The sequence below is a fragment of the Ranitomeya variabilis genome, chromosome 2 (assembly GCF_051348905.1).
Source record: "Ranitomeya variabilis isolate aRanVar5 chromosome 2, aRanVar5.hap1, whole genome shotgun sequence".
Lineage (NCBI taxonomy): Eukaryota > Metazoa > Chordata > Amphibia > Anura > Dendrobatidae > Ranitomeya > Ranitomeya variabilis.
In genome coordinates, this window is record NC_135233.1 from 197,206,855 (window position 1) to 197,218,983 (window position 12,129).

A 12,129-nucleotide genomic window follows, 5' to 3' on the forward strand; every position below is an offset into this window, starting at 1 on the left:
CCTGCTTTGCTGTAATCTAACACTGCTCAGTGCAAGCTGCAACTATCAATCAGGGTTGATGGACGGAGACTGAATACGCTTGTATTAATATGTTTTTTTCTTCATATTTAGGTATAAAATAATTATAAAATGCTAATGTTAATATCAAGATTATATGGGATGGTCCATTTTGGACATTAACAGTTGGCACCTGCTTGTAAATGCAGCGATCAGAGCTAGCTCAGATTACTAATGTTTAACTGCAGCAGTCAATGGCTGACAGGGCAAACCCATCCACAGGATAGGCCATCCTTATCTGTTTTTTGGTGGGTCCATCTCCCTGCACCCCTGCCAGTCAGCTGATTGTTTTTCAGGTATAGCTCTGTACACTTTGTAGTGGCTGTGACTGGTATTGATGCTTAGTTCCATTCACTTCAATACGACTGAACTGTAGGGATCTGTCCCACCAGGCACTGACACTACAAACAGAAAGGGACTGTGCCAGGTAAACAATGAAGATGCGGTGTGAAACGCGCGTCGGGGCAGAGGGACGCCGAGGATTATCCCCATGTGACTGACAATAAGGTATATCTTTTAACACACATATATATGCTTTTTCATGTGGGGGGGCTGCTTACTAAGATAATAATAATAATAATAATAATCTTTATTTTTATATAGCTCTAACATATTACGCAGCGCTTTACAGTTTGCACACATTTTCAGATACCAAATGGATTAGCGTTTAGCTACCTAGTCATGGGAATAAATATAGTTTGGCAAGCAGATATACCCCACATTGTTATTTATATTTATTATTAGAATTATTAAGCTATATTATTGTGATATATACATACTTAATTTAGTCAGTCCACTATCTTTGGGCTAACCTATGGCAGAGCTGTCCCTTTTTGTGGTTCCAGTACCCTTTCTTGTAGTTACATGTTTTCATGAAGATTTATTCTAATAAAATATTGGTTTTATAATAGTACCATGGTCATGATCAGTGTATTTTTTTATCACGCCTATATGTGAGACAATTAACTGTTATGGTACAGTGTTCCCCATAGAGAGGGACGTTGAGAGATAAATTGAGCAAATTATTGTGTATATAAAACAATGAAGAAACTCTGGCACTTTAATCATCCTATCGGAATGTGTGCCGTTTATTTTTCTTTTTTTTTTATTAAGGTTATCAAAAGTTTTTTGAAAAATGTAGTGATCAATTATACAAAAATAACTTGATGAGCTGCTATGGTTGCACCATGATGGTTTCTCTTATTGCAGTGGGCTGACTTCTTGGTTGCTTCGAGATGGTCTTTCTCTTAGTTGTTCTTGTTTCAGCTTAAGGGCATGGATAGCTTTTCGATAAAGTTCTGTCAGATAAACAGATAATAATGAAAGAATACTTTTTTAAATGCAGTAAATTCTCAATTTATACATGACCAATAGAAAATCAAAGCACAGAAATAAGAGTAAGGTCCAAATCCCAACATAAATATAACAAAACCCGAAATCACCAGGATCCACAAAGACATGACTTGGAACCTATTAAAAATGAGGATAGACAGGATGAGTTGGAACCTCGAAGGAGTTTAGAGGTTACTCCTAGGCAGATGACGTCCCTCAATTCTCACTCTGGTAGGTCTGATAATCAGAAGAGGACTAGGATTCCATCCAACAACACCAGGATCTTTCATATGAGTTGTCATGTCCAATGACTTGGAAATCATATAGTATTGTATTATCATTGTACTGTTGGTGGTAAATCAATTTGCCCTTTTACAAGTTTTACAAGTTTGTCCTGTCTCTCTCCCTGTAGCCCGGCTCTGATGTCAGTAACCCCTCCCTTCTTCCCCAGTTAGTGTTTGTCAGCCATCTTGCTAGGTTCATCTCTGGGTGAAATACTCATCTTTAATAGGACTAGGATACCCCCTACTGGACACTTTGCTATATTTTGCTTTTGTGCCATCCTTTTATTTGTATTTTAATTATTTATAATAAAGATTGGAAAAAATATGTTTTATTCTCATATATGGTTCTCTTCTTTCGGCTGTCTTATTACGTTAGCCCGTATTTGGCTGTACGTTATTTGAAGTGCCATAGTTTACTTTATATGGACACCACCAGATAAAATTACCGTTCATACTAATGCAAACCACAAGTACAGGGCAGATGTGTATTGTAACATATCAGTATTCAGACTAGAGCTGAGCAAATATATTCGAGTGGAATGAATTCCATTCAAATGTTACAAAAATCCACACTCACAAAAATGCCGATTTTTTTTATTAAGCTTCCACATAGGTTCAGCAAAATGAGCGCTGAAACCTTTGGTCCTCTCATCCGATGCCAAGACTTTTAGGCCCAGGATGTTTATGTGCATGCGCGTAAGGTTGCAGCGTGCATCGTCATGTGGCGACCAGGGGGTGTAACAATCGCAGATGCAGAGGTTGTGAAAGTGACCAGGACCATGCAGGAGGGGGGATCGCCGACACTAGCTCCTATTTCAACTGGATGTGCGTCCGATCAAGCAGGCATGGGTTTGGAGGGGGGGCCCGCCGATTTCAGCTCCTAATTCAGCTGGCTGTGCATGAGGGTGCACAATATGCTGAATGTATTGCAGTGCAGAGACCAACTGGGTCCGTGTACCGGAATACACGCCACCGGCCAATCAGGCAGCTGATATCGGCGTGCCACTCAAAGCAGTGATATCATGCGTCAACCATCCGATAGCAGGCAATCCGAAGTTAGTGGGAGGCCTCTGTGCTGGCTATAGAAGAGAACATTGCACATTGTGGAAGCAGGGAAGTGGGAAAAATTGTTTTTTTTGTGTGTTTTTTTCGTGTGTGAGAGAACAGAGGCAGAACGGGGAGCATTGTTACAGGATGGGTCCAGGAGCTGGGACATTGTGCCAGTAAGGGACCCAGGATGGGGGGACAATATTACCGGAAGTAGCCATTATGGGGACATTACACCAGGATTGGGGATATTATTACTGGAAGGGGTCATGATGGGGGATATATATTACTAGAAGGAGCTATGATGAGGAAATTACCCGAGGATTGGGGATATTATTACTGAAAGGGGTCATGATGGAGGACATATATTACTGGAAGGAGCTATGATGAGGACATTACCCGAGGATTGGGGATATTATTACTGGAAGAGGCAAAGGATGGGTATATTACACCAGGATGGGGAACATTATTACTGGAAGGGGCCCAGGATGAGGGGACATTATACCAGGATGGGGGACAATATTACTGGAAGGTGCCATGATGAGGGATATATATTACTGGAAGGAGCCATGATGAGGACATTACACCAGGATTGAGGATATTATTACTGGAAGGGGCCCAGGATGGAGATATTACATCAGGATGAGGAACATTATTATTGGAAGGGGCCCAGGATGGGAGACATATATTCCTGAAAGGGACCCAGTATGGGGGACATATATTACTGGAAGGGGCCAGGATGGGGACATTAAACCAAGATGGGGGACATTATTACTGGAAAGGGTCCAGGATGTGGAACATTATACCAGGATGGGCTCATGACGTTGGACATTATAGCAAGAACGGGAGGGCAAGGATTGGAGACATTTTACCAGGAAGATTGCCAGGATGTTGGACAATATTATTTGAAGGGGATCAGGATGGGAAACATTCTGACTGGAAGGGGCAGAGGATGTTGGATATTACAACTGTAAGGGGTCGAGCATGGAGGACATTATTCCTGGAACAGGCACTGAATGCGTGACTTTAGTAGCGGATGGGGGACATTATTACATTATGGGGGGAACTAATAGCTCTTTATAGGATTTAGAATACTACAAGGGTGAATACATCTGACCAACATCTAAGTGGGGGCCTAGGTCCAAATTTTGCACCAGAGCCCATCAGACTAATTATGTCACTGGTTGCCACCTTATGTGGGGATGGTAAATTTGACAAAATTAAATGTTGGCAGATCCGCTGATCTCTATTTCAGATCAATAATGCACATTGTCTGCCGTGGAAAAGTCCAATTCAGCTTTTTGAAGTCATTAGTAAAAAGAAGCTCAAGAGGCTGATGTTTAGTTTTAACTCTGCAAACCAGATTTAAGGCCTTCATGGTGTTATCCTCGGCCTCCCTACTTCTTAAACCTTCTTAAAAACATATTTTTCATTACAATGAGATTTTACAGGTTAAAATTGAGGAACCTGTTATATTTTCCCTATTATTATGAATAAGTACAAATTAGAAAAACACGCAGGTACAAAATATTGATATAATGTAGTATAACAGGGTCTGTCAGCTCTCTTGAAACCTGTCACCCTAAAATTTTGATGCAATGGGGCCCATTCAATAAGGTGCTTGCACTAGAATTCTGGTTGCAATATTTTTGTGTATCTCAGAAGGTTGCCAAAAATATTGGCATTTACACGAAAGCCTTGTCCAGCTACGTCACTATGGGTGTAGCACGGGTGGGACATGCGGGACGGGGTGTCGGTATGCTCACCCATCAATTGTATGCAATGTTACACCATGTAGCTTAATCCAAAAATAGACTCCAGTCTTTCAGTAGACTTTTTGGCTGCAACGAGCGCCAGTTAGGAGAAGCACCTAATTCATTCAATGGTGTGTGACCAGTAATGAATTTGGCGCATCATACTCCAGCGAGCCCTTCATTAGGACTGGCGTGCGTGATGCACCCTAAATGTAAGAACTCCGTAAAGTGTCCAATAATTTATTAAGTAGACTCACCAAACGTGTTTTCCATGTCCCCACTATAGGCTCCAACTTCCAGAGATTTTATTTGTCTATTTGGAACAAGTATCTTCTTTTTCCTTCTTTTCTTGGTACCTATGTATACAAACATAATATTATTTAAATTACAGTTCAGTTATTATTATAGTGATGGGAACTGCTTGGGTGGAGAAATCAGTACACTCTACCAATTGATATGTTTACTTCTCCTTAACATGCTGTAAATATGCCATCTTTAACACTGCATATTACCTGTCAACAGTATGACAAAGTCACTGGCAAAGTGTTGGAGGGGCGATACGTTTCACTGAGGCTATTGGATTCAGTGATTTGAAACCCAGAAAATTGCTCCAGCACACTAAATGTTGAGAGGGGTTAATCGGCCATTTTAAGGGATGGGTTTTTGTGACAACCATTGAGTGGGTGGAAGGTTGTCTACCTTATCTTCACCCCAGGGTGTGGACTGTGGTTTAAATAGTCCACCTTCTGATCAATACAGTGTTCAGTGTGTCTGGAGAAGTTAACTCCAGAGAGGAGCTCATGTCGGTGCTAAACTGGACCACGTGTTTTTGCTAACTCTGAGGGGGCGGATCCCCACAGACGTATGACCTGTGAGATACCATTTTGTTTTGTTTTCCTGTTTTGCCCAAAATGCCATGTTTATTTTTACTGAACCAAGATTTATGCCGGCTGTACATAATAAATCAGTGAAGGACTTAAAGAGACAGCGTTCCCGTGTCTACCTTCGTGTACAGCTGAGTGAGCCAATTTACCACAGCAGAAATATATTTTTCAACGCATTATTGTACCTTCAGCCATTACTTGTGGATTATCCTGCGTATCTGGCATGATTACAGCTCTGTGTCCCAGAGTATGGTAGACTTGAGCTCCGCTGGATGGCAATGTTTTATCTTCAGCTCTTTGCTCACCTTCCCCATTACGATTTACCTTCAGAACTTGAGACGTTGAAGTTTCTGTAACTTTCACTTTCCTCTTCCTTTTTTTATTCATGCTGCGTAGACTGTGACCAGTCTATTTAAACAGAACAAAAGAAGAAGAAGAAAAACCTCATGAGAAAGTATGGAAAGCAGACAGAGCAATGAAAAATATGAAAGTTATAGTGTGGAACAATCAATTTTACTAAATGCTTCAAGGATACAATGTCTAATGGAACTTCAAAAATCTGTCATCTGTCAAGCAATTTCCACTTGGTGGCACAGAATCATTATTTAATACCTTTAAAGTCAACACATCAACAAGATTAGTTTAGGATATTACATCCCACCAGCACAACGTACTGATAATATGGATCACAATGCTATAACGTCCAACTTTTTAAATCAAGAAACATCCCAAATTGCCTTATGTGATTCGGAAAATGGAAACCACAACACCTGTCTGTTCCCCCAGAACATCCTGCGGATATGCCATAAGTGTAAAAGATGGTTATAACTCGTTCACACATTGCGGCTCGGGGTCATAATGAACAGGGCCAGACAGTCCCATATAGAGCTTGTAGGAACGAAGAGAGGCCAAACAAGGGCCTTAGGACAAAAGGGAGGCCAACATGAGAAGGTGTGAGCGGGAATGTGAGAAGAATGAAAGCAGGAAAGAGGACTGAGCGATGTGAGGGTGGGGGAGTAAAATAAAGAGTGGGGCCGTCGTTACAAGGGGAGTATCCAATATATGGTGTAGCCTTGGACAACTCATCTATAAAGCCCAGATGTCACTTACAAAGAGCTCAGTCATGATAATGGAGGTGTATTACCAAAAGAGGTCTGGAGTTTGGGCTGGTGCAAGGGTCATGGTATACCCCTATTCAGGCACCCCCCAAAGCAGGGGGACGTCACCTTTAGCAATATGGGTGTAGCAATCAGAAGCAAACGCAAGTTCAAGGGGACAGTCAGTAGCGTATCAAGAGGGAGCGGGTTTCGTACCCAGGGACTAGGAGGTCTTACTGTAGCAGGGGTAGCGAGTGAAACTGTGTCAGTGTCCATACAGACAGACATATTCGATAAGAACAAGGATAAGGAAGATGATGCCCCGAAGTTACATGGTTCAACAAAAGGGGGCCCTACTAAAAAAGGAGATGAGGGGAAAAATATGGAAGGTATATTCTATGGTTGTTTTTCACTCTTTAGCAATTTAACCTGGAGAGGGTGATAAAAGACAATAGTAAAAAGGAGGACAGGGAGAAAAGTGGTGGTGCTGGATCTCCAATACCTTCTCTAAGTGGTTGCATTGACTCTCTATATTATTGTTATTGGGATTAACGCTCATGAAAAGAGATCGGCCATTATTACTATTGTGAGGAGCTGGCCCCGGATTAAAGACTATTAGACCAATGCATGTAGAGCGCAGTCCACGGCTCTAAGGGATACAGACCTTTTCCAGCATCAAGCACCAGTTACGTAGATATTATTGCTGTGTTTTATTATAGATTTGCTTGCTCGTCTATTCAGCCTCAGGAATCAATGTTTCCATTCAGTGACAGTAAGCAGAGGAAGACTTGCTGATTGGATCTTAAGTATACATAAGGCCAGATAGGAGAGTGCTAAAGGTAAATGTAAAGCAATTGGAGTGCCCGCTAGGACCGTGGGGTACTCGGGCCGGGTCTGATGGTACTTAAAGGGGAAGGTCAGGGGCAGTATTGAACAGTCTGTGGCCCTTGGCGTCCAATTAAAGGGGATGAAGTGTAATGGACAATAAAGTCTATTGGGAAATGTTTGTTATGCCACCTGTGGTACTCGGCCACACACATATATATGATAGATAGATAGATAGATAGAAAAGCCGGCAATTCCTGTGCGCTTACAGTAAAATCACACTGACAGGTTGCAATAGAATAGATAAAATAAATATATACACATAGTAAAGGTAGATATATATACCGTATATACTCGAGTATAAGCCGAGATTTTAAGCCCATTTTTTTACACTGAAAGTGCCCCTCTCGGCTTATACTCAAGTCGTTGTCCCAGGGGGTCGGCGGGGGAGGGGGAGCAGCGGCTGTCCATCATACTTACTTGCTCCCGGCGTGTCTCTGCATCTCTGATGGTCCCCGGGCGCCGGCAGCTCTTCCTGTGTTCATTGGTCACGTGGTACCGCTCATTAAAGTAATGAATATGGATGCATATTCATTACTTTAATGAGCGGTACCAGTGACCGCTGAACACCGGACCAAGCTGCCAGCACCCGGAGACCATCTGTCACTGAGAAGCAGGGAGCGTGCCGGGAGCAGGTGAGTATAACGGGGGAGGGTGAGCATTCCGATATTCACCTCTCCCCGTTCCACCGCCAGGCGCCGCTCATCTTCCGCGTCCTCTGGCTGTGACTGCTCAGGTCAGAGGGCGCGATGACATGTTTAGTGTGCACGCCAACCTCCGCCTGAACAAATAGTCACTGCAGAGGACGCGGACGATGGAGCGGTGCCCGGCGGTGGAACGGGGACAGGTGAATATCGCAAGTGTCGGGGGTCTGAGCGACGAGAGGTGAGTATGCATTTTGTTTTTTGTTTTTAATCGCAGCAACAGCAACAGCAAATGGGGCATAATCTATGGAGCATCTTATGGGGCCACAATCAACATTTATGCAGCATTGTATGGGGCACATTTTCTATAGAGCATCTTTTGGGGCCATAATCAACCTTTGTGCAGTATTACATGGGGCAAATGTTTCTATGGAGCATCTTCTGGGGCCATTATTAACCTTTGTGCAGCATTGTATGGGGCATATTCTATGGAGCATTTTATAGAGCCCATCATAAACTGTATGGAGCATTATATGGGTGGTTCATGGGGATCATCAAAGTATGATCATGCACTCTCCTCCATGCATAGCAGAGTTAAGCATAGAATAGATAAGGTGTGCTACAACACAGCTCTCAGGGTAACAAGGATGCTATGAGAGGGTCTGCTGGATGTTTCATTAGACAGGGTTTTAAGTGCATCTGATTTTCATGAATTATAATGAGTAATTTGTTGCAGAGTGCGTCTTCTTGCAGTCACCGCTGTAGTTACGAGAGCTTCAATCAGCAAGATATCTTGAGTAAACAGTATTTACTTCATACTGGATAAACATGAGATACAATTCAGTGTCACACAGTCCGTGCACTGCTGACATAACACATTCAAGAAGAAGAAGAAAAACAGGAAGTAAGAAAACAACCAACAATTGAGAGCTTCCCTCCCCACATTTCAGCAAGTATATAACTTTACACACTATCGCCATCTGCTGTCTGGTTAGTATAAAGTCCTCCTTTCACTTATAATAAGTCCTAATCTGTTGTGTATGCCAACACCCTTTCTCAACAGTAAGGACTTATTCAATCAAACCCAACTTTTTTATTAGTCTCCGATGTTTATCAGCATTCAACGCCTTCGTGAAGATGTCTGCTGTCATTTCTTCAGTAGGACAGTACTCTAACATCAAGACTCCTTGTTCCTGATGATCTCTCAAGAAATGATATTACACATCAATATGCTTGGTTCTTGGATTGACTCTTTCCATCTGAGCAAGAATAAGACATCCTTGATTGTCCTCTTTCAGTTTTGTTGGTGCCAACTGTGGTTGTCCTAATTCTGTCAACAATTGTCTTAACCACAGTACTTCTTGGCTCGCATGTGCTGCGGCAACATATTCTGCTTCTGTTGAAGATAGTGTCACAATTGACTGTTTCTTACTTGTCCAACTTATTGGTCCACCTGAGAGGAAAAAAATATGTCCACTGGTAGATCTTCTGTCAGTTGGATCTCCAGCCCAATCTGCATCAAGAAATCCTGTTAAAATGCAATCAGCACTTGTGGGTAATTTCAGCTTAACATTGCTAGTTCCTTTCAAATAACGCATTACTCTCTTCACGGCATTCCAATCAGCTTTATTTGGTTTTGATACCTTTCTACTCAGGATTCCTACTGCTGCTGCGATGTCTGGTCTTGTAACGGTCGCTAGATACAGTAGTTTTCCTATTGCTGTTCTGTATTCTTCATTATTTGGTAGCATATTTTTTTTCACTGTTTATCTCTTTGAGATAATTAGTTTCCATTGGAGATTTTACTGTTTTTGCATCCTTTAATCCAAATTTTTCTGTTATGTCTTGAATCATGTGATTTTGATTCAGTAGGAAACTTCCATCTTCTTCTTTCTACCTGCATTCCTAGATATTGTTTTACATTTCCCAAGTCTTTGATTTCGAAATGTTGCTTCAGGATTTTTAGAATGTTTTCGTTATCCCTTTCTTGTTCAAAACAAATCAAAATGTCGTCTACATACATGAGTATATAAATCCATCTATTAATCAGCCTTTTTGTGTATAAGCATGGATCAGCTTTGCTTCTTTGAAATTTTTCATTTGTAAGTACTTCCGTGATTTTGTCATTCCACGCTTTAGCTGCTTGCTTTAAACCATATATGCTTTTCTGTAGTTTACAAACTTTGTTTGGATTTCTTTCATCTTTGAATCCTGGAGGTTGTTCCATATAAATGTCTTCTGTTAAATCTCCATTCAGAAAAGCTGTCTTTACATCCAGATGTCTCAGTTGCATCTGTTTCATTGCTGCAAATGTAAGTAAAGTTCTTATTGTAGTGTGTTTGACAACTGGAGCAAATGTCTCATCATAGTCTTCTCCATATTTTTGAGAATACCCTTTAGCTACGAGTCTTGCTCGGTATCTTTCAGCTGTGCCATCTGTTTGGTATTTAAGTTTAAAAATCCATTTACATCCTATGGTTTTTCTTCCTTCTGGTAAATCTGTTAGTGTCCATGTATTTGAATCTTGCATGGATTTAATTTCTGTTTCTGTTGCTTCTATCCATTTATTAGCTTCTTCTACAGGAAGTTTAGATATGTCTTCCCAAGAGGTAGGCTCATCGATTTTTCTTGTGCTTGTCTTGTATAGAGACTTTTTGGTGGTTTTCCTTTGTTCTCTCTCATTGAACGTCTTGGTTCTGTGTCTGTTTGTAGTTGTGATTCTTCACTTTCAGTATTTTGTTCTTCATTAATTTCTGCTTCTTTCTCATCAGATATTTCTTCAGTTGTGTCACTATTGGTTTTCTCATTTTTTGTTTCAACTGAAATCATAATGTCTTCATTTAAATCTTCAATGAATGTCACACTGTTACTCACCGTAACTGTCTGTTTTGGGATCTAGGATTCTGTATCCTTTGCAATTTTCACTATATCCAACAAATATTCCTTCCATGGATCTGTTTTGAAGTTTGGAACGTTTTTCTGTTGGAATGAATATAAAAACTTTACATCCAAAAACTTTTAAATGATTGACACTTGGTTTCATACCTTGCCACAGTTAATATGGAGTTTTCATTAGTTTTCTGGAAAAAAGTTCTGTAGATATATAGCTATCATTGCTGCCTCACCCCAATATTTCTCTGGTAGTTTGGAATCCGTCAGCATACATCTTATCATTTCTGTTAGAGTTCTGTTTTTTCTTTCTGCTACTCCATTTTGTTCAGGTGTGTATGGAACCGTTTTCTGGTGTTCTATTCCATTTTGTCTTAAGTAGTCTTCTATTCTGTGACCTGTAAATTCACCTCCATTATCACTTCTGATGACAATTGGCTTCCTTTGAAATTTGTTACTTGATCTTGTTACATAGTCTACAAGTTTATCAAAAACTTAACTTTTGTTTTTAATTAAGTATGTTACTGTGTATCTTGAGTAATCGTCTATAAAAGTCAACATGTATCCATTGCTTCCTGATGTAGTCACTTTCATGGGTCCACATACGTCAGTATGCACCAAATCAAGTGGTCTTTCGCTTTTCATCTCACTTTCTTTTGGAATAGATATCCTTCTCACTTTGGATTTTATACAACATTCACATCTTATGGTAATTGAGCAATCTGATATCTTTAAATCTTTTGTAAATTCTTTTCTCTGTAGTTCCCTTATACTGTCAGGGTGTCTATGTCCTAGACGTCTATGCCACATGTGAATAGTTTTTGTGATCATGTGTACATACCTTCATCTGTTCCTTTGGTGTGTCAAAATGATATAATTGTTCATCTGCCTTGACTTTGGTTATCACCTTGTTTCCTGCAATAATTGCACACTCATTGTCTTTGAATTTCACTGTAAGTCCTTTTTGTCATGATCTCAATGGCAAGAGAACATAGCATAAGCATATATAGGAACTAGCTCTTGGAAGATGGGAACTGAGCTGACCATGAACTAAACCTAACGCACAACTAGCAGTGGCCGGGTAGCATGCCTACGTTGATTCTAGATGCCCAGCCCAGCCGGAGGACTAAATAAAGCTAGCAGAGGAAAATATTAGTCCTAGCTCACCTCTAGAGAAATACCCCGAAAGGAGACAGAGGCCCCCCACATGTATTGGCGGTGAGTTGAGATGAAATAACAAACGTAGTATGAAAATA

General features: G+C 40.8%; 1 protein-coding gene across 2 annotated transcripts in view; it reads right to left on the bottom strand.

Moving 5' to 3' along the window:
- Positions 1 to 709: 709 nt before the first annotated feature.
- ARL13A (ARF like GTPase 13A) overlaps positions 710 to 12,129 on the bottom strand; it is a 126,371-nt gene continuing 114,951 nt past the window's right edge. For both annotated transcript variants that reach the window (XM_077292343.1, XM_077292344.1), the window contains 3 exons: positions 5,544 to 5,766; positions 4,732 to 4,830; positions 710 to 1,355 (listed from right to left, as the gene is read on the bottom strand). In XM_077292343.1, the coding sequence (XP_077148458.1) occupies positions 1,258 to 1,355; positions 4,732 to 4,830; positions 5,544 to 5,766 (420 nt within the window). In that variant the 3' untranslated portion in view covers positions 710 to 1,257. The remainder of the gene's footprint in view (positions 1,356 to 4,731; positions 4,831 to 5,543; positions 5,767 to 12,129) is intronic.